The sequence below is a fragment of the Nicotiana attenuata genome, unplaced genomic scaffold, assembly GCF_001879085.1.
Source record: "Nicotiana attenuata strain UT unplaced genomic scaffold, NIATTr2, whole genome shotgun sequence".
Lineage (NCBI taxonomy): Eukaryota > Viridiplantae > Streptophyta > Magnoliopsida > Solanales > Solanaceae > Nicotiana > Nicotiana attenuata.
Window position 1 is genome coordinate 78,276 of NW_017670673.1, and position 23,596 is coordinate 101,871.

At 41.7% G+C, this 23,596-nt stretch overlaps 1 protein-coding gene across 1 annotated transcript; it reads right to left on the reverse strand.

Annotated features, from left to right (window-relative positions):
* Window positions 1-7,117: 7,117 nt before the first annotated feature.
* On the reverse strand, window positions 7,118-11,560 carry LOC109242129 (translation initiation factor IF-2-like). Its single transcript, XM_019408961.1, has 7 exons — window positions 11,486-11,560; window positions 10,491-10,561; window positions 9,618-9,675; window positions 8,527-8,721; window positions 8,365-8,445; window positions 7,300-7,491; window positions 7,118-7,150 (listed from the first exon to the last, which is right to left on the reverse strand). Exons 1-7 carry the CDS (start codon window positions 11,558-11,560, stop codon window positions 7,118-7,120), a joined length of 705 nt encoding a protein of 234 aa, XP_019264506.1.
* Between the last annotated feature and the right edge of the window lie 12,036 nt (window positions 11,561-23,596).

Below are 23,596 nucleotides of genomic sequence, written 5' to 3' on the forward strand. Positions count from 1 at the left end.
TTTGCTACTGGCTAAGGTGAGTATAACATCCTACTAATTTTTCTTAAGCTTGCTTGTATGTTGGTTAAGTTGTTAGAATGATAAACTACAAGATTATACTTGGATTAGCTTAAGTCACTTCTATGGTATTGTATTGCCATTGAGGGCTGTTGTAAGTTAAATATAACTTGGATTTTAACTTGAAGCTACTTTAGGAGGTATTTGTATTGTGTTCTTGCATGTGCTTATGGTTATCTTGATGTTGATTAAATTAAATGGATAGACTAGACATGAACTAGTGAATAAAGTTGCTAATTGAGGATAGTTGGAGTTGTGGATTGTTTTTATTGTTATAAATATATGGTATAAGGCTGGAATCATTGATTAATGACTTCATATCATATTAATGATACTGTTAATTTGAAGTAAGAAGTTTATAAGGGGTTATATGGGGTATACGGATTCCAATCGGAGCTTTCCGCTAGTCGTGAAGTAGTTGTGACTTGTTGTTGCTATATGGTGTCTTGTTATTGATATTTATATGTTGCTGGATTTCTCTGGTTGTTGTTGTTGGTATATGGAATTGGACGAGTCCCTTGTTACAGGGGAGATGCTACCCAAATTTACATAAACGAGCTATTAGTTTAAGTTGCGGACTTAGCCTTTGCTGAGCACTGATTTTGAATCTCCTTATGCTATGGTAGACTGAGTTGAGTTGTTTGAAGAATTTCTTGGAAGGTATTAAGGACTCAGAGGAGTTAAGGTATGTTAAGGAACTTCCTTCTTTCTTTTGGCATGATCTAAAGTGAAATGAACATAAACGATTCGTTATTTCATAACGGATCTACTCCTAGCAACTAAAGGTGTCCATGTTGTTCTTTCCTTATAAAGTTATTCCAAGCAAGTATGTATGATCCTTGAATCCTACTGAGGTTCATATTGATGTTATGAATGTCCATAATGTTAATCGAAGGTGCAACGACCTTACGTCACTCCGAAAGGTTTAGAAAGTAATTCCATGAGTCCAGCATGCATTATACATAGTATCTATTTTACTCTACCGATAGCGCTATAGTCGGCCGGGTACGGCACCTATTGTGAAACTACTGATCAGTTGGGTTTATCGAGCTCCACGTGACCGGGTACGATTCTACCAAGCCTTATGATGGTCGGGTACATTTTTATCGAGTCCTTTTCGAGGCCGGATACGATACAATGATAATGATGCCCACAGAGGCGTATATTTTTTAAAGTTTATGCATATATATGTATCATGCATTTCGTGTCAGTAGCCCTCAAAGGCACTCAGATGCTACAGGTTATATCTCCTCTATCTCTCTTTAGATTACTGTTCTTATGTACTTTATTCGTACTGACATCTCTTTTGCCTGGGGACGCTGCGTTTAATGCCTGCAGGTGTCGATAGACAGGTTGACAATCCTCCTAGTAGGCTATCAGCTCAGCGGAAGGTGTTGGTGCACTCGACTTGCTCCGGAGTTGCCCATTTGGTCAGTATGATTTGGACATGTATTGATTGGTATGGCGGGGCCCTGTCCCGACCTTTATGATATTTATGTACTCTTAGAGGCTTCTAGATAGATGTCATGTATATGAATGATTGTATGGCCATGTCGGCCTATGTTCAGTGTACGATTGATCATTTTGGTCGTATAGGCCCATATGTCACATGTATAAGTTTGTATTACATGTTGGGTCGTCCTATATCGAGTATTCCCTTATGTTTTGTTCTGGTTATATCATGACGGCCCTTCCGACCCACTTACCCATGATGGTATGATAAGAAAGATACGTATATTGGTACTCGATTGGGTAAGGCACCGGGTGCCCGTCGCGGCCCTTCGGTTTGGGTCGTGACACCGAGTGTATCAATCATTTGATTGAGAATTACTTTAGGCATTATGTGACTGCTAATCAAAGGAATTGGGTGGAGTTACTAGTCAGTGCGCTGTTTTGTTACAACTTGCGCAGGTCTTCGGCTACTGAAATGAGTATTTTTGAGATAGTGTTAAGAAGACAACCTGACACAACACCAGAAGTTGCTCAAATGAAATCAGGGGGCAAGTTTCCTACTACTTATAGATATGCTCGCGACAAGCATGAGTTGCTGGCTGAGGTGCGAGACAACTTGAGAAAAGCGGCTAAAAGAATGAAAAGGAATGCTGACAGAACTAGGCGGCCTTTGGAGTTCAATGTTGGTGACCAGGTGTTGCTGAAACATACTCCACAAATTTGGAAGAAAATCTGTAGCAAGATGCATCATCGTGGGATGATTCCAAAGTATGATGGCCCATTTGAAGTAATAAAGAAGGTGGTGAAGTGGCTTATCGGCTGAATCTGCCGGAACGTCTCAAAATTCACCCAATTTTTCATGTGAGTTTCCTGAAACGGTTCCATGAAGATGCTGAAGATCTGACAAGGGCGACGCCAAAGCGTGCTCCTCCAGTAGAGCGCAAGCAACTTGAAGAGACTATTGAGAAGATTTTGGATCACCGTACGCTGGGTCAAGGCAATAAAAATAGGGGGACAGAGTTTCTGGTTAAATGGACGGGAAAGCAGGAATGTGATGCAACTTGGGAGAAAAGACCGTCTCTATGGCAATTTCAGGATCAAATCAAGGAGTATCTGGTTTCTGCCTCGTCGAGGGCGATGAGCTCATCTGGTGGGGGAAGTTTGTTAGCCCCTCAGCTTGATTGATCGAACATGGCATGGGCGTTACGAGGGATTTACATGATGGACCTCATCACGACCCTATGATGACTGTGGCATCATGTTGACAAGGTTGTCCGGCATGGGCAGGTGTCGATGGGCATGGATTGTGGCATGACGGCATGTGGCTAAGATGCCAAGGCATGAAAAGACCATGGTATTGACGTGGCCATGGAAAAGCAAAGACAACGGGCAGTAGAAGCATAATAAAGGGTGGAAGAACTAAGGCAAGTTAAGGCAGGGCGTGGCAAGGCAGATGGGCGAGGGCAAGGCAATGTCATGGGCGAGCTGGGCAAGCGGCAGTGGCAGACATGCATGCAAGGCATGCTGCATGAAGGCTTGGCGCGAAGACATGACAGAGTTGTCCTTTGGCACCAAAATTCAAAGGTTGCGCCCATGTGCCACGCACATACAGGGTAGTTGGCTAGTTGGAGCAGTTTCCTGTTTTTCAACATAGTGGCTATGTGGGGCTGTGGGAGTTGTCTTGTTTGAATTTAGAAATTTGAAATCCTTTGCAGTTGGGAATGTCAACTGCTAGATAGGATAAGGCTGAACGCCAAAAACGTTTTCCTATAAATTCTTAGTCTAGGCAGATTGTCAAGGCAGAATGTTGGTTGTCTTTGACTCTATTTTGTAAGGTTGTGTTTATGTGCTTCTTTGTAGCACGAGTTAATACAAAGTTGGGAATAAATTCCTATAAGTTGTGTGCCTTGTCTGATCACTACTAAACATTCGGGCAAAACCGTCCAAAGTTGGTCGGTAATGGCCAATAACCATCCAAAACGCGACCATTTACGTGTGGACGGTATTTTAAAGGTCGGAAGGGCATACCGACCAAAGTTGGTCGGAAATTACTATGCTTTACACGACCACCTGACAATGTAATTGGCTTACCGACCAAAATCGGTCAGAATATTATTTTATTAATTTGATTTTACCAATAAAATTTGGTCGGTGTATTAAATTTATTCATTTTTCATACTGACCAACTTTGGTTGGTACTGAAAATTTTTTTTAATAAATTATTAAAATTTAAAAAAACCATCCAACTTTGGTCGGTAATGGAAATTCTTTTTTTAATAATTAAAATATAAAAATTCCGACCAACGATGGTCGGTAAACTGAACAGTGCAGGCAGAAAATTGGCCAAAGTTGGTCGGTAATGTTGAATTCTTGGAATTCATTGTACATTAACCGACCAACATTGGTCGGTAATGTGCAATTTAATTTTTTTTATTTTATTTACCGACCAAAGTTGGTCTGTTTTCTGTGTTTGATTTTGGCACAAAATGCTTGTTTTGGTAGCTACTCCACCTGCCAAATAAAAATAGCATACCAATACCCCCAATTCACATCTAATAATCACCAATTCACCTCATACAACCCCTAATTCACCACAAATCCAACCAAATATCTAACAACAACCAAACATCCTATTAATACTTTAAAACTAACAAAATAAAGTTCAATTTAACATCACAATCCAAAACCAAGCAATAACTAATTACAACAAGTTAAAAACTGTTCAATCTAATTCAATACTAGTTCTACTACTCTAGCTCAAAGTATATCAAAGTATTGGTCAAAGGGTGTTTTCTACAACATCATCACCATCTGATGAACTTTCATCTACAAGACGGTATAGAGAACGGTCTTGTGGAGGACGGGAAGAACGATCACGGGGAGGATGGGAGGAACGATCACGTGGAGGTCGAGAACAAATACTAAAAACTCAATTCAATTCAAAGTTAATAATTCAGTTCTAACTAAACTATTCAAGATAATACAAACTTAAACATTCAATTTACACCATATGTAATCAATTCAATTAAAACAAGACCTACTAATTCACTAATTCATAACTAACTAACAAAACATTAAATTTATACAAAAAAGATATAAGTTGTAATTCAAACCTAGAATTTTTAGGAGGTGGAGAAGGAGGGGAGGCGGTGGTGGAGTCAGTAGCAGCGGCAGCAGCGACGATGGGGGAGTGGCGACACGGGGCAGTGGCTACATGGGGTGGGGAATGGGATTTGCATGAGGGAAATAGAGAAGGAGAGGAGGAAGGGTAGTGCGTGTGTGAGGGAGAAGAGAGTGAGGAGTAAGAAAATTTTGAGAAGAGAGTAAGAGAAATGAGGGGGAAATCTTGTTTTCAGATCTAAAATTAGAGTTACCGACCAAAGTTGGTCGATAATTTTGATCGGCACACTAAGTGTTGACTGTTTGACTATTAACCTACCAACTTTGGTCGGTTATTTTAAAAAAAAAACTAATTTTTTTGTGTTTTTATTTCTAAAGATATTATAAACTATAAAAAAATTATTATAAACTATAAGAATTTATTTATTCACAGATAAATTTATTATAAATAATTATAAACTATAAGCATAATCTTTATAAAATAATTATATTAACTAATTACTTTTAATAAATTATAATAGCATGTATCTAAGTTAATTTTCTAAGTTATAATTAAGTATATGAGTAATTTCATACACACAAACACACACACATATATACACTATATTGTAATTGATGATCAATCACATACATTACTACGTACGAAAAATTTATCAATTGATAAACCAATATTGTTCTATTTTAAATATGTTTATATATATATATATATATCTAACCATGGTCGTGATGGCGCCTATCGTGTTACAAGGCAAGCCTACTTCCCAAAATATTACTACTAAACCGATTATAAGAAATTAATAAAATATTTCAACATTTAAATTTTTCATAAACTAAATCAACTCTAAATATAATATAGAAAAATACGTAAACGAGCCCCAAACATCGGGGTGTCACTAAGTCATGAGTGTCTAAAACTATAAACTAAGACATATAAACTGTCTAACTGTCCAAAAGAAGAAATGACAAGAGGAGTAACAAGGTCCTGCGGACACTAGCAGCTACCTTGCAATCTCCACAGATAGCCAGCGTGAACCAACGATCGCCAAGCTCTAACTCACCTGGATCTGCACATAAAGTGTAGGGTGTAGTATGAGTACAACCGACTCAGTAGTAACAGAAATAACTAAGGAACTGAGCAGTAGTGACGAGCTAAGTAAAACAGCCCAATTATTTAGATAAACTTATACCATGACTTATACCCTATAACTATTTCATTTTATTATTGCATCATCATTACTTGCAATCACTACACCATAATCGATTCTTATATTTCACATACTGTAGCAGTGTAATGTAACGAATAACTGAGGCCTTGTTTACAAAGCTTCAATATTATAACAAATATTTAAACTGTCTAACTGTCCAAAAGAAGAAATGACAAGAGGAGTAACAAGGTCCTGCGGACATTAGCAGCTACCTTGCAATCTCCACAGATAGCCAGCCTGAACCAACGATCGCCGCGCTCTAACTCACCTGGATCTGCACATAAAATGCAGGGTGTAGTATGAGTACAACCGACTCAGTAGTAACAGAAATAACTAAGGAACTGAGCAGTAGTGACGAGCTAAGTAAAACAGTCCAATTATTTAGATAAACTTATACCATGACTTATACCCTATAATTATTTCATTTTATTATTGCATCATCATTACTTGCAATCGCTACACCATAATCGATTCTTATATTTCATATACTGTAGCAGTGTAATGTAACGAATAACTGAGGCCTTGTTTACAAAGCTTCAATATTATAACAAATATTTAGAGACTCAATCATTACTTCATCATTGCCGCATCGTCATTATTAGCGTACATCGAAGAAAGAATAGAAATTTGAATCAGTATACACTAGAATTGCATTCTATTGCAGTGACTTTCAATACTACTAATCATTAGCTCCTTACTATGCTATTATTATTATACCATCATTATAAGAATATAAATTATAACCCTACCACTCTACTTCATCAATATAATCTATGTTATTGTATGGACCTGTATGCTTAAAGTTTTTTTTCCACAAAATTCCACAGAGAGTTAGGCTTAGATTTTCCCACAGATGTGCCGTCACAGTGCCCTATTTGTTCTTCCCTATATTCTGGTATCTTCTAATGGAACAAGGAATCAAAATTTTCTCTATTTAAACTTGTAAGTCCTAAAATGTGTTGTGCATCAGATGTGGGTTTTGGGCCCGCTATTTTATTCATATCCTATTTTTATTATCATATTCGTAAAGTAGGCCCACTATCTATTTATATAATATAGTACCTTATATATATACACGTAATAAAGCCCAATTTTCAACTTAAGCCAATTCAAGCCTGATTCTACTACGGACCTCCAAATTACATTCCGGACACACTCCTAAGTCTAAAATCAGCCAACAAAGCTAACTGAATCATAAAAATCCAAATCCGAATTCGTTTACTCATAAGTCAACTTCCAGTTGACTTTTCTAACTTAGCTTTCTAAATAAGAGACTAAGTGTTTCATTTCACTCCAACACTACTACGGATCCAAACCTACTCAACACAGCTGAACAACACATAAAGAAGCAGAAATTAGAGAGACGGGGCTATAACTCTCGGAACGACCGGCCGGGTCGTTACATTCTCCCCTTCTTAAACAAACGTTCATCCTCGAACGAGTCTAAAAACATACCTGAAATCGCAGCATCTGAAGCAATAGCATTTGGTCTAGCTGGGAGGGCATAGAAACGGGCCTGACCACCCCCTGATCTGCCTCCCCCTCTCGGGCGACCCATAGCTAACTGGGCTCCGCCCCTAGCTAGCTGAACTCTACCCCTAGCTGGCTGGGCGGGTGTTGGAGGAACTGGTGCTGGTGCCGCCGGCCGAGTACTCCGCTGCGAAGTCCCACCCAACAGCCTAGGGTAATATCTTGCAATGTGACCAAAATCCTCGCACTCGAAACAACCCCTCCTCTAACGAAACTACTGCTCCTGATGCCCAAAAGAATTAGCCGATGATACCTGAGCGGGTAGGGAATAATTGGAACCCTGCGCTGGCAATGCACTGAATGATGACTAACTCTGCAGAAACTGACCTCCCTGAGGAGCACCACTGAAACCACCCTGACCACGAGGCCTCTTAGCCTCCCTCTCAGCCCTCTCCTGACCTCGGACTATCTCAATCTGTCGAGCAATGTCAACGACCTCATCAAAGGTAGCACCAGATACTCTCTCCCTGGTCATAAGCAATTGAAGCTGAAAATTGAGGCCATCTACAAACCTCCCGATCCTCTCTCGATCTGTGGGAACTAACTAGACCGCATGACGAGCCAACTAGGAGAACTGCATCTCGTATTGTGTAATAGACAACTCACCCTGACGAAGCCGCTCAAACTGCCTGCGCAACTCCTCTATGCAGGACTCGGGTATAAACTTCTCTAGAAAGAGAACGGAGAACTATTTCCAAGGAAGGGGCGTTGTACCAACCGGCCTACGCCTCTCGTAAGCCTCCCACCAATTAAGTGCAGCCCCAGAAAACTGGAAAGTAGTGAATGAGACCCCACTGGTCTCCAGAAGCATCCTCTGATACTTATCCAAGAAACCTTGTGCATCCTCACCCTCAGCACCACTAAATGACGGAGGCTGGAGTCTCCCGAACCTCTCCAATCTGCGCTGCTCATCCTCTGGCATCACAGGAGCTACATAGTCCTGAGCAGCTGCAACCGGCTAGGCTGGAGGTGCCCCCAGCGTGTGATGTCCCTGAACAACCTGCTCAGGTGTGCGGGCGGCGGGAGTCTGGGTGCCTCCCCCAGCCTTAGAAGTAGATGCGGTCGTAGTAACTGAGACCGCCTGAGCAAGGCCCGTACACACTGATAGAATCTGGGCCAGGGCCTCCTGAAGGCCCGGAATAACAATAGGCACAGGTGGTGCCTGAGCTGGTCCCGCCGGAACATCTACCTCGGGGACCTGGTCCTGAGCGGGGACAACTGGGGGATCACTAGGTGCTGCCCCAGCTGCTGTGCTGGCGATGTCTCTGCCCCTACCACGGCCTCTACCGCGGCCTCGTGCTCTCGCGGCCTGAGCTGGTGGTTTTCCCTCTTGACCGGTAGCACGAGTCCTCACCATCTGTGAGAGAATGAATAACAGATGTTTAGTTGCCAGAATACATAAAACGCACGACAAGAATCTAAGAATGTGAAATTTTTCCTAAAGGTTCTGCAGCCTCTCGAAGATAAGTACAGACATCTCTGTACCGATCCACAAGACTCTACTAAACCCGCTCATGACTCGCGAGACCTATGTAACCTAGGCTCTGATACCAACTTGTCACGACCCAAAATCTAACCATGGTCGTGATGGCACCTATCGTGTTACAAGGCAAGCCTACTTCCCAAAATATTACTACTAAACCGATTATAAGAAATTAATAAAACATTTCAACATTTAAATTTTTCATAAACTAAATCAACTCTAAATATAATATAGAAAAAATACGGAAACGAGCCCAAACATCAGGGTGTCACTAGGTCATGAGCGTCTAAAACTATAAACTAAGACATATAAACTGTCTAACTGTCCAAAAGAAGAAATGACAAGAGGAGTAACAAGGTCTAGCGGACACTAGCAGCTACCTTACAATCTCCATAGATAGCCAGCCTGAACACAACGATCGCCGCGCTCTAACTCACCTGGATCGGCACATAAAGTGCAGGGTGTAGTCAAGCCCAACACCGAGGTTAGTCAAGCCAAACTTAACCAACTAGTGGGTTTCATTTATGTTAGCAATACAACATTTACTTAGGTTAAATTTAAAACATTCATTAATAATGAATAGTTTAGGCAATTTGAAATTGAAGTGACCAAATGATGTCATAATAAGTGATTACATTCCAAAAGAATAGTCTACTAATGTGTGTGCCAAGACCTGGTGTCACTAGTATATGAGCATCTAGTAGAATATACAAAAGAATATATCTTCCTACTACCTGAAATAGAATAGACAGTTAAAACAAAAGAGAGACTCCATCATGCTGTTGAACGGCACCGGAAAGGAGCAGCTCAGCGTGGAATCTCGGCCAACTATCAAGAATCCGCACCAAACGGGTAGCCAGATGCACCTGCCTCAGATCCTGTACATTTAAGTATAGAAGCGTAGTATGAGTACATAAACAATATGTACCTAGTAAGTATCCAGTCTAACCTCGAAGAAGTAGTGACGAGGGGTCGACTTGACACTTACTAGGGTCAATAATAATAAAATTTAAGTGTTATGCTAAGCATGGATATCATATCATAATAGATAACAATTTATAACAGGGAGTGACAGGTTCTTTTCTAGATAATGTTTCAGTTAACATTTCATATTTCAAGGCATTTAGAACAGTTCAAATCACAGAAGGTACCGAGCAAGAAGCATGCGCAAATAATGCCGAGGTCGTACGGCCCGATCCAACATAAAAATAAAGTGTGCACCGCCGGAGGGTCGAACGGCGCGAACCATAGATGTATCTATTACCCCGCTCGTGAATCATACATGCGACGCGGTCAAAAATAGACAACCATATCAAGCAGTCAATCAACAATTTATCAGAAAAGCAATTATCCACGGAAATGTCAAGTTTCTCTTTAGCGGTCAAGAAAATGATATTTAGCTTTTTAGAAATTCCTTTGCCAAGTTCAATACATTTCGCGCAGTCTAAATTAACGATAAAGTTATGGATATGGCAAGTAAAGTATGCTTTTGGGTCCTAGACTACCCGGACTTAAGCATAATAGTGGCTACGCACGGACTCTCCTCACCTCGTGCGTACGTAGCCCCCGCAATTAGTGACAAACATCCAATTATTTCTCCTATGGGGACAATTCCCTCTTACAAGGTTAGAAAAGAGACTTACCTTGCTTCACGGTCTACTTTCCGGTCTAAGCTTATGCCCAAATCCTCAATTTGGCGCCAAACACTCCAAAACTATTCAAATAGCATAAAAACTAATCAATATAGGCTTAAAAGTTCATATTCCAACCATTAGAGTGATTTCCTAACCCAAATTACAAGATTCCTAAAATTCACCCCCGGGCCCAAGTGCCCGAATTCCTGAAATTTTTTAGGAGAGTTGTTACCCGTAACCTAAGGATCAAGAATATATGATTTTTACCTCATTCCATAAAAAAATTCGTGGTTAAATCTTGTTTTTACCAAAACCCTAGGTTTTACTCTAATCCCATGATTTCCACTAATTTCTATGTGTTAATCTACCCAAATCCCAAGTATTAAACTCACATTAAGTTGAGCTAGAACACAAGGCCATGTGGGCTTTGAGGAAGCTAAATCTTGAATGGGATGTGGCAGCAAATCTTCGTGTGGAGCAGCTTAATGAACTTGATGAATTCTGATTTCATGCCTACTCCAGTTCGTCCTTGTACAAGGACAAGATGAAGTACCTTCATGACAAGTATGCTCGTGGCAAGGAGTTTAAAGTGGGTGATTTGGCTCTCTTGTTCAATTCTCGGTTACGTCTGTTTCCGGGAAAGCTTAAGTCAAAATGGAGTGGACCTTTTGAAGTGGTGCTTGTGACTCCGTTTGGTGCACTTGACTTGAAAAACAAAAATGGAGAGATCTTCAGAGTTGATGGGCACAGAGTCAAGCACTATCTTGGCAAGATTGATGACAGCCACGTGGTGGCAATGATCCATCTAAAGTGATTTGATGGTAACCTGCATCGTGCCGCGATGTTAAATCAGGCGCTTCTTGGGAGGCAACCCATGTGTCTTTCTTTTTGTTTTTCTTTGATTTTCTTTTTAGTGTAGGATTTGCTTTTGGACTAACTGGTTGTGATATGTGTGTAGGGTTGTTTTGATGCAGTGCAGGACCAAATTGAAAAAAATGTTGTACTCTCTGAAGTTTGGACCGTTGCCGCATTGCATTTTTCGCGGCCGCAATGGCCTTATCGCGGGGGCAAAATTTCATTGCGGTTCGCAGTGCTAAATGGTGTGGAGGCTCTCTGAAGTTTTCACCGCGGCCGCAATGCATTTTTCGCGGTCTGTGGTGCCCTACCGCGGCCGCGGAGCATTTTCTGCGGTCCACGGTGAAGTCCCTGCCAGTGCCTCTTGTGTTTTATTACCGCGGTGCGCAGTGGATTTTACGTGGCCGCAGTGTGTAAGTAGCATGGGTCCCAGGTCCTTTTTCTATAAATAGGACCTCAGGCCCCCTTTTACACTTTTCGCTCATTTGCACTCTAAAAAGATAAAGTACTGTTCATCACTATCCTAAGTGCACAAATTCAAACCCTGATTCTCAATCATCTGTATTGCATCTCATCTCTGGTACTTCAAATCTTTCCCTAGTCTTTAATTTTGTTTTATTCTCTTTTAATTTGTTAGTTCGTACTTTTTCTTCTTCCCTTTTCTTTCAATCTTTAATTTAGGGTTACATAATGTTGTTTATATTAGGGTTAATTAGTCAAACATGGTGATTAACTACCTAGCGGGTTGATAATATGTTGATTAAGGCTAAAATGTGCAAAAATTTGAAACCCTAGGTTTGTGTTGCTATGTACTACTTACCGCGACCGCGATTGATTTTTCGCGATCCGCGGTGCCTCTCTGCGGCCGCATTGTGTTTTTTCGCGGCCCGCGGTGGTCAACTTCAGAGAGGTCGATTTTTAGGACCGCGGCCGCGGTTGATTTTTCGCGGTCCGCGGTGCCTTACCGCGGCCGCACTTTATTTTTTGCGGTCCGCGGTGACCTGAATCAGAGGGTGGGTAGTCTGAACCCCACCCCACTGCGGTCCGCGGTGCTATTTTATGAGGTCTACGGTGGTGCCTTTGCGGCCGCAATGCTTTTTATGCGGTCCGCGGTCAGCTATTTTCATTCCCATTCTTCACTGTTTCTTCTGGTAGTGTGATACTAACAAACATTAACTGAATTCTCCAGACAATGGTTAAATCAAGAGGAGGTGGTGAAAAACAGAAAGAAAAAGGAGAGTCCTCTCGGGATAGGGGACAAGGAATGATCAAATTGACCCCCCAAGTCCGGAAAGCAATTGGGGAAACCAGAAAACAAATAAAGGCTGCAGATAGAGCTGCTTCCCATTCAGAGGGAAGTGAGTATTTGCCCTCCCTGGAGGCATCTGAATCTGGAAAACTTAACTTATTAACGTTATGAATTAATTAACATCAAGGTATTCAAGAAAATTTGGGCCCCAAGATCAAGCCCAAACTCAAACAAGGACGATCTCCAATATTGAAGAAACCCTTAGTTCGAGCCACTTGACTTGGAAGGCCCAAAGCTCATGTTTAAGTTTGGGCTGTCACACCTCCTTTTTACACACCCGAAGGTAGTATAAGGGAGTTTTTCTAATTAAAGTGATATTTTTCGAAATGGGATTATTTTATTCATTTTTATTCAGAGTCGCCACTTGGGATAGTTTATTTTGTGTCCCAAGTCACCGGTTTATTTTAAAATCCCAGATCGAGGAAGATTTCGACTTTCCTTTTGAAGTCTGCGAACCAGAAATTCTGAATAAGGAATTCTGTTAACCTGAGGGAAGGTGTTAGGCACCCCCGGATTCCGTGGTTCTAGCACGGTCGCATAAACTATTATAATTGGCCTATTATCTGATTTTAATACATGTTTTAGCCTATGGTGCATTTTTAGCTTATTAACCGCTTTTAATTAGTTTAGGAAGATTCAACGTTATTTAAAACACGTCTTTGAACCACGCCACATGAAATGCACCCGCGGTCCACGACACATTTTATTTAACGTTGTTGAGATTTGGATTTGGGTCACATGAAATGTACACCCGAGTTTAAGGAAATTAATTTAAATTACGCGCCTAAAGCAATTACGCACTTTCACATTTGCGAGGGCCATGGAAAATTCAACTAAATGGCACGCCCTGATTTCTAAGGATTAAAATTAATTAAATGAGGACCATGCGTTTTGAGATTTTATTTGGCACGTCACACCTCGATTCCAATTTTTTAAAGGGAACTCAAACTAAGCTTTTGAGGGCCATAACTATATCTTACTTAATATGGCACGCCTCAAATCTACTTTTAAGAGCCCAATTAACTTTCCCGTCGTATACAGGGCCAACGACACATGCAACAAATTAAATCTCTTTTTTGACATTCAAAAGATGGATGTGGGCTGCCGAAACATGCCCAGCAAACATGAAACTTGCATATATTACCAAACAAAAGCAAATTCTAAAAAATGGTTCAATTAATGATAGAAGCAGGGAATGTTGATTATATATTGATGCTCATCATGTGAATTACGATTGTACTTATACAAATCCAGATACAGGCCCTAGTTACACTAAATTTCAATAAAAATGGATTTCCTTGGACCGTAGTCTCTCATTTCCCCAACAGATTCTCAATTCACAAGGAAACAACTATCATTGACCATACAGCTCAAAACAAAACCCATTTAGAGTTGGCTTAACCCTGTAGGTTCACCTTAAGCATGAATAACTGCTTTTAGGAAACGGGTTCTGCCAACAAACGGCATCAATTTAATCAACCATTACTTAACAAATTCTTTTTTTAATTGCATTTAAATGAAACGTGTATTATAGCATCAGATATTAATCAAAGGAAAGAGACTTAGCTGATTTGAAAACTAAACAGACCAGCTCTAAAAGATCAATCACACACTGAATATGAACAACTCATGTTTCATCCCCAAGCTGAAATGGATACAGATTCCCAAGTTAATAACACATAAAATCACTCAACAAGTGCCGAAGTAAACACATGGGTACAGATTTCACGAGATTCACGCTAGAAATAGTTATTTTTTAGACTGAAAATCATACCTCGACAGCAACAATACAGCTCAAAACTATCCAAATGAAGCTGGCCCGAAATGTTCAACGGGATACTCAACAGCAGCGAAACAAGCAAAATGAACCAAATGAAGGTGAAGAAAAACTGCTACAGAGCTCAGAAAAACCAGCGCCAAGACAGCAATTCCATGGCTCAAAACAACCTTTAGAAACCCAGAAAGAAGGGAAAATTTCGAAATTAGTCCTCTTCAAACCCCATTGAAAGTTCCAGTTTTCTCATTTCTCTTGTTTCAACCATTTTGTGGATGCTTCTAATTTTTCCTTTGGTTGTTTTTTAGAGAAGTCGGAGATGGGGTGGCTAAGGTCTTCGTTTTCCCTTTATCTTGCTTCGGGGCGATTTTTGGCTTTCTCTCCGCATCAGCAATGGCAATTATAGCCTTTAATGCTGGATCAAATTTCCTATTTTCACAAATCATTCCAATTACTGGCCCATTGTTGTGGGATGGCAGTGGGTTATTCGTCACGTTGGGGACATCCTCATTCCTTAGCACTATCTTTCCTTGTTCTATCAAGTCTTCCATGGCTCTTTTCAAAGTCCAACAGTTTTCTGTATCATGCCCCTCAGCTCCTGAGTGATAAGCCCATCGGACGCCTCGCGGATAGGAAGGTGATTCTGGGTTTTGCCTGTTTGGAGGTATGGGCTGCAGCAGACCCATTTGAACAAGCTTCGGAAACAGACTGGAGTAGGGTTCACCGATTGGTGTGAAATTTGGCCTCCTCGGTGGTTCAAGGGGACGGAAGTTATTTTGTGGAGGACGGGGGTTATAGTGGTTTTGGTGAGGAGGCTGGTTTCTTTGAAATGGAGCTTGGTTTCTATTGGCATGTTGCTGCGGTCGTACAAAAGGTTGAGCATTCATGACCGCGTACGGTTGAGGAGCATAGGCCATGTCCTGGTGAGGGTAATAATGTTGAGGGGTTCTTTCTGGGAACATGGGTCTAGGAGCACGGTGTCTTCTTGCACCCGATGCCGCCATGGATGTTTCTTCTTTCTTCTTACCTTTTGCTACTCCTCCTGACCCGCCTTGAATGGCTTGGGAGGTTGCTCTAATAGCGGACTGGCTCCGAATTCTGCCCGTTTTCAATCCATTTTCCACCATTTCACCAATTTTAATAGCTTCTGCGAACGGTTTACCCATAGCTGACATCATATTTTGGAAATAATCAGCTTCTTGAGCTTGAAGGAACACCGTGACCATTTTGACCTCGTCCATTGGAGGCTTTACTCTTGATGCCTGCTCACACCATTTGATTGCATATTCCCGAAAGCTCTCCGAGGACTTCTTTTTCAGATTTACCAAGGAGTTCCTGTCTGGAGCAATGTCTATATTGTACTAGAACTGTCTGACAAAGTCTCTAGCAAGGTCGTCCCAGATGTGCCAGCGAGAGACATCCTAATCTATGTACCACTCAGAGGCGATACCCACCAGACTTTCCCCAAAGTAAGCCATGAGTAATTCTTCTTTTCCCCCAGCTCCTCGCAACTGATTGCAGTATTTCTTAAGATGAGCAATAGGATCACCGTGCCCATCGTACTTTTCGAACTTCGGAGTTTTGAATCCCATAGGCAAATGTACATGAGGGAACATGCATAGATCAGTATATGACACGCTCTTCTGCCCACTCAGACCCTGCATGTTTTTGAGGCTCTGCTCTAGGCTTCTCATCCTCTTTGTAATTTCTTCCTGTTCAGGGGTTTTGGGAGTCCTTTCTTGTCCCATGGTGAACTCAAATGGAGGTGGCTGAGGATAAGTATGAGTTGGGAACTGAGGAGGCTCCATTTGGTAGGTAGGTGTTTGGAATGTGAAGGCTGAATGATCAAAGGTGGGCCTGGGCAGTGCGGGCTGTGTTGTGGCCAGGCATGGGGGAGCGGTGAAGATATTGGAAGCCGCTCCGAACATGAACACCTGGGGGAGAACCTCAGAAGGTGTCCCTACGAAATGAGCTGATATGGTAGGCTGTCCCAGTGGGGTATTAGGATGACTGATGGGAGTATTGGAGGTACCCCCTGATCTAGGGAACAGTTCGGGGAATCCGGGGATGGCACTTGGAGGTTCCCTTCCATTCATCCAAGCATCCCACATCTCCATGACCCTAAGACGTAAGATCCTGTTCTCTTCAGCCGCTGCAGATTCCGAGGCCGGGATGCCCGAGAATGGGCCATCTTCTGGGATGGGAATGGCTGGCAAGGTCATTTCCGAAGACATTTCTATGATCCCCTTTGATCTAGTAAAGTACGGATGTGATGCCAGTTTACCACGAACAACCAACCACCATTTCTATAAAACCTGGACTGGAGGTGACAGCAGCAAACGGTTTGAGACAAATAACAGATAGGTAATCGCACGTTGGGGTGTGATGCACCTATACAATTAAATGGGTTTCTACATGTTTTGCAACGGTTGCATGCTTCATCCCGGCTTTACTTATTCTTTCCCATTTTCTTTTTGATTTTCACTCTCTTTTCCTCGCTTTTTCTTTCTTTTCTGGTTTTTCTCTCATTTTCCTTTTTCTCTCTTGTTTGTTCTTTTATTTTCTTTCCTCCCCTTTTTCCATCTTTGCTCTTAGGGATACGGTCGAATCTTACGGAGATTGCCTACGTATCATGACCCCGCATGAATCAGACCAAGCGTAGTTCTTGAAGAATAAATGTAAAAAAAGGAAATAATTTTTGGGAATTTTTAATTTTTCATTAATAAAACTTCTATTACAAAGATGCTAAACACTTGTTTTCTTGGAAAGGAAAAACTGCAAACAGACTCAAAATAACCAAAATACAGACTCAATGACTAAACAAAAGTTCAGGAATCCATTAAAGCTTCAACCCCTGGGGCCCGCGGGGCATCATTCGGCCTCGCCGCGGGCCTATGTGCAAGACCCCCTTGCAGTCGCTCCAGATAACTCATAACTTGACGGACAAAAATCATCACTGCGGCAAAGAAGGTGGTACGAGTCATGTTCTCGCACGCTTGGCATTTCATGGCAATATAGTCAGCAATGGCCCTAATCCTTTCTCTAATCCTGCCCTTTTCCTGGAGTAGTCGACCTATTTGTTGGTTCCGGGCTTCTAACACTTGGGATTCATGAAAGTGGTGATCCTGTAATAGCTGTATTTCTCGCTCCATTTTAGCCATCAGCTTATAGCAATGCTCCCTATCAGCTTTGAAATCTTTGGCCCGCTGGGCTGCCTCATCCTCAAGGGTAGTCACTTTTCTTCTCAGGCTAGTGATGGTCCCTTCATAGTTTCTCTTCATTTGCTGCACAAATTGTGCCCGTTCTTCTGCTTTCTTTGCCCATTGCGCCCGGATTTTTGCTACATTATCTTCGGATTTTTCCAGGTCTTCTTGGCACTCGAGGACTTTCTTTTTTGGTCCACTTATCAGCCTTTCATCAGCCCGACTTCTTTTTGAGTTGCTGGCAGCCATTTTCATCTTTCGTATCTGAGCCTTAAGAGTCTCGTTTTCCTGGGTTAGTTTCTTCTCTTCTCCCTCATCGGCTGCGGCCTGCAAGCTATTTTCAAACCGAAGGTCCTGGACCTGCTTTTCCAACTCTCCTATTCTGGCTCTGTATTCATTCTCCTTGGCTAACCAGGCCCACTGTCCTTGTGAGGACTCAACAAACTCCTGGAGGTGAGGTCTTTTGGCCGGTCTTCCGGATGCAATTTCCCTCCTATACCAAGCATGATACCCAGGTGAAACTTCTCCTTTGGACCGATCCCGTACACAGGTATTTGCCGCCAAGTATTGACATTCACTCCAGATCTGGCGGACTGTCGCTTCAGGAAACTGGCCATCAGGACCAATCTCAACTACTTGGGTACTAAGATCTTCATCTTTTGGCACTATCTGGCATCTCTCGAGCTGTCTTAAAACCCGATACAGGGCATAAGGCTGAATGCTCCTAAAACCCATCAAGAGGAAGCGAGGCCCAGTTGCTGGCATATATATGATCTCATCCACCGGTAACCATCCAAACGTCCATTCTATTTGACTGGCAGTGATAGACCGAAGGTATGATGTCCATTCTGTGACCCCTTCAGGCAAGCTGATCCCATCAATCCTCGTATAAAATTCCTCTATACAAGTTTTCTCTATTGATCCATAGCTCATGAACTGGGGACGGTGGCATAGGTGTTCGATCATCCACATTTGCAACAACAAATTGCACCCCTCAAAAAAGTTTCCTCCGGCTTTGCAGGCTGTAAGAGCACGGAAGATTTCAGCTACTATCATGGGCGCGAGGGTGCTTTTGGCCTGGGTGAGTAAAGTGCTCACGACCCCCGCTATTTTTATGTCGATATTTCCATCCTTCCTCGGGAATACCAGAATCCCCAAGAAAACTACCATAAAAGCAAAACGTCTATGTTCTTCCCATTTGTGGCGGTTTCCTTTGCTGCATATTTTGTTTTCCGGATTGTTGAACCCTCCTATGTGGCCATATCTTTGGTATATAAACTGTAGAGTACAAAAGCCATCTGCCAAATCCGGGTTTTGGACCCCCTGCTTATCTTCAGCAAGTCTAAGAATCTGTGCACAGCTACGATTCTCGGGGCAATCAAGTACTTGTGTCTTAAAGGAACCTCAGCACTCCCAATGTACCCGGCTATTTCTTCTAAGGTCGGGGTGAGTTCAAAATCTAAAAAATGGAACACATTGTGCGTCGGGTCCCAGCATGTGACCAATGCCCTTATGATGTCTCCCCGAGGCCTAATCTCCAACAAACCGGTAAGACCTTTCAAATATTTCTTGACCTCGTCTTGCCCTTCTTTGCCTAGATCATTCCACCATAGACGCAATTCCAAAGGGATTTTGTTCATGATTGAGAAAGGTTCATTTTGAATTGTGCTCATCCTGCACATTTATTAAGGTGATTTAATAACTTATTTTGACCTAAAAGAAAAAGTGACTCCATTTTATTTTTATTGAAAATTTCAAAAATAAAAACCCGGTTTTGCAGATACGGCCTTTTAGCACTTCGGGAAAGAAGATTTTAAGGTTGTGCCCGCCAACCGTTGAAAATGAACCAAGGTGGCTGTTCTTGCAAAAACAGCCTTTCGGCGCCCTTTTGGGGACATTCGGATTATTTTAAACAAGAATGGCATCACCCGACTTATTTGTGACAAAAATTAAAATTTTTTGTTTGTTTTTGGGCTATTTTTGCAAAAGGGAAGTTAGACCCGAGGTTGCCTACGTATCCCACATCCGGTGGGAATCAAACTGGCATAGTTCGGGCAGATTTGACAAAACCAACTATTTTTTGAAAACAAAACCTTCTTTTTCTTTTCTCAAAAATTCGGCAGAGTTTCGGTACCATTTGGGCATTGGGTTTTTCAGAATAGGTGACTAACTCACTCAATCTTAACACTATTATTCCCTTCTTTTCTCCCTTTTTCTGATTTTCTCCCATTATTTTACAAGCCGGTCGACATGCAGATCCGAAGCAAATAAGTGCACAAATAGCAAGTAGGATGCATCAGGGTGGTCTTTTCATTTCAGGTCACCTGTCCTAGACGGACCCAACCCCTGTGTTGAGTCCCCTAAGTCAAATGCATATGATGCAAATAAGCGTTCCTACTAGGGATCCGGCATGAGGTTGAGTTGTTCTAGGTTCAAAACCTGGGTATATGTTCTAGACTGTGTACCCGAGCGGACAACTCGAGTCGAGGAGGGGGCTACGTACCGGGAACCAAAAGGCCATCCGGTTTAGTAACTTGTCCGGCCTCTTTCATATTTTAGGGTATGACACTAACAAAATAGGGAGTCTCGACCAGCGAGCACATCCCCGAAGATGAGAAGAGAAGAGTTTCGCAAATATTTTATATATACAATTCAGATAATATCAAAGTGGTAAAGCATTTAGCACATTTAGCATGAAACATGTAGGAAAATCAGATAACAGATAAACCAATCATAACAGCTATTCTAAGCTCGAATTCTTAGACCCTGAACCGAAGTTCTGGGTTTGTATCCCCAGCAGAGTCGCCAGAGCTGTCACACCTCCTTTTTACACACCCGAAGGTAGTATAAGGGAGTTTTTCCAATTAAAGTGACATTTTTTGAAATGTGATTATTTTATTCATTTTTATCCAGAGTCGCCACTTGGGATAGCTTATTTGATGTCCCAAGTCACCGGTTTATTTTAAAATCCCAGATCGAGGAAGATTTCGACTTTCCTTTTGAAGTCTGCGAACCAGAAATTCTGAATAAGGAATTCTGTTAACCCGAGGGAAGGTGTTAGGCACCCCCGGATTCCGTGGTTCTAGCACGTTAGCATAAACTATTATAATTGGCCTATTATCTGATTTTAATACATGTTTTAGCCTATGGTGCATTTTTAGCTTATTAACCGCTGTTAATTAGTTTAGGAAGATTCAACGTTATTTAAAACACTACTTTGAACCACGCCACAATGAAATGCACCCACAGTCCACGACACATTTTATTTAACGTTGTTGAGATTTGGATTTGGGTCACATGAAATGCACACCCGAGTTTAAGAAAATTAATTTAAATTACGCGCCTAAAGCAACTACGCACTTTCACATTTGCGAGGGCCATGGAAAATTCAACTAAATGGCACGCCTCGATTTCTAAGGATTAAAATTAATTAAATGAGGACCATGCGTTTAGAGATTTTATTTGGCACGTCACACCTCGATTCCAATTTTTTAAAGGGAACTCAAACTAAGCTTTTGAGGGCCATAACTATATCTTACTTAATATGGCACGCCTCAAATCTACTTTCCACAGCCCTATTAACTATCTTAGTCAATTAATAAAACTCTTAGAATAATCTTAGGAAGGCTACCTTAGATAACCCAATAGTCCGTGGCCCTTCAAGCTTAGTTTAATATCCTTTAAAAGATGAAACCGAGGTGCGCCGCGCCAAACAAAAATCACAAATTTGTGTGGCCCTCTTTAATTACTTCCACTAAAAATACTTAGAAATCGGGACGTGCCATTTAGCGAATTTTCATGGCCTCTCGCAAAGTTATCAACGCGTAGTTGCTTTTAGGCGCGCATTTTAATAAATCTACTTTCCTAAAGTCGGGTGCACATTTATGTGGCCCAAATCCAAATCTCAACAATGTTAAAATATGTCAAAAACCGCGGGTGCATTTATGTGAGCGGTTCAAGACGTGTTTTATTAACGTTGCAATTTTACTTAAAATTAAATAAAAGCGGTAAATAATCTAAAGTTGCACTATAGGTTTGAAACATGTATTAAAATTAGGTAATAGGCCAATTATGATAGTTTAAGCGACCATGCTAGAACCACGGAATTCGGGGGTGCCTAACACCTTCCCCCGGGTTAACAGAATTCCTTACTCAAGAATTTCTGGTCCGCAGACTTCACTTGGAAAGTTGAAAACTTCCTCGAATTGGGATTCAAGATAAACCGGTGACTTGGGACACCAGAAACCAAACCTATCCCAAGTGGCGACTCTGATCATTAAATAATCCCATTTTGAATAATGTCACTTAAAATGGAAAAACTCCCTTATACACTATCCTTCGGGGTGGTGTGTAAAAAGGCACAACTCAGGGATTGGATCCCTAATGTTGGCAAAAGGCGACTAGGGAATGGAGTCCCTGTGTCTAAAACGGCTCAACTCAGGGATTGGAGCCCTAATGTTGGCAAAAGGCGACTAGGGAATGGAGACCCTATGTCTAAAAAGGCACAACTCAGGGATTGGAGCCCTAATGTTGGCAAAAGGCGACTAGGGAATGGAGGCCCTATGTCTAAAAAGGCACAACTCAGGGATTGGAGCCCTAATGTTGGCAAACAAGAGTAAAGATTGATATTGGGGACTTTAAACTATCCTTTTTGGGATTTTCTTCTTTTTCTCTTTTTTTTTCAATTTTAATAAGATGAGGAAAGAACTTGGAGGAAACTTCCCTTTTGGATTGATTATTTGCTGCAAAGCTGTTTCAGCACTTGCGCATTTTTTTTTCTTTTGATTACACCTGCTTCTTGCACGGTTGCTTGGATTGCACCTGTTTCAATTTTCAAACAAAGAACAATTATTAGTTTGAAACGGTGGTTGGTTTTGTGGCCTTGATCGTCTCAATTTCTCGATCCCGGTCTAGCTTCTGTTGAGAACCTCTGCTGCTTGCTGGTTTTGAAGATTAATCTCTCTTTCAAACCAAAGAGCTCAACTTTTAAATTTTCATGACAACTCGCCCGCGTGGGGCTTCGACCCTTTCACTTTATTCTGCCTTTAGGACCTTTGTCCTTGACTTTATTTTCCTTTTCAATAACTTTGCTTTCAGAGCATCAACCATCATGGCCAGTCGGGATTGACTTGATGTACCCGCTGAGGCTGGGTACTTTTCTTTAACTTTTGTTAGGGAGAGCCCTGTAAAGCCAGTCCTGCCACCTGTTCTTTGTATTAGTTTCGGGAACAAAGTTAAACCGAAAGGGATTCAAGGAAAAAGTAAACAAAAGGCAAGAAAATGAATTTAAAGAGAAGTGTCCCTTTCGGGAAGGAAGGAAGGACTTATCTGGGGTGCATGCAGACTTCAAATAGACATGACATATTTCATGGACTGGATGACCGACCTGCACAAACTTTCCCAACTTCTCATAAACTCACTGACCCGTGTTTCAAAACCAGGGAATCTTGCCAGGACTCTTTTAGTGGTGGGAGATGTCTTCTGTTCGGCCGACGGCGCCCTTTACGGGTTTTCGCCAATCGACCTCTCTCATTTTTCTTCTCACCGTCGCCCGATAGTGCTCTTTACAAGTTTTCATTAAACGGACTCTCTCGTTTTCAATTTCTCTGCTCACCGTCGCCTTATGGTGCCCGTAGGTTTTCACCGATAAGACTCTCTCATTTTATTTCTCTCAGTTGATTGTATCAGATTCCAACAACGGTGTTTTCTAATTCAGACGCCTTTGACAATTGATCTGAAGGGCTTGAACAAGGTTTGGGTAAAAAGAATCTGGATGGAATTACAACTCTGGAACCGTTCTGGTGGGCTCATTTCCAAACCATTATATCATCTGCCCCAGTTTCACTTTTGGGGGGATTGGGATTTTTGTTTTGGTGTGACTGAACCCCAGAGAGAGGCTGCCTACGTATCCTTTCGGAATCAAGTCAGACGTAGTTCAGGGAAAACATTTTGTTTATGTTGTTTTTTCTATTTT

Coding starts and splice junctions, on each gene's coding strand:
- LOC109242129 (XM_019408961.1), bottom strand. CDS start 11,560: ATGAAATTTTGCCCCCGCGATAAGGCCATTGCGGCCGCGAAAAATGCA. Junction 10,562..11,485: donor AACGGTCCAAACTTCAGAGA/GTACAACATTTT, acceptor CTATTTGAATAG/TTTTGGAGTGTTTGGCGCCA. Junction 8,722..9,617: donor CCGTTCAACAGCATGATGGA/GTCTCTCTTTTG, acceptor ATTCTCTCACAG/ATGGTGAGGACTCGTGCTAC.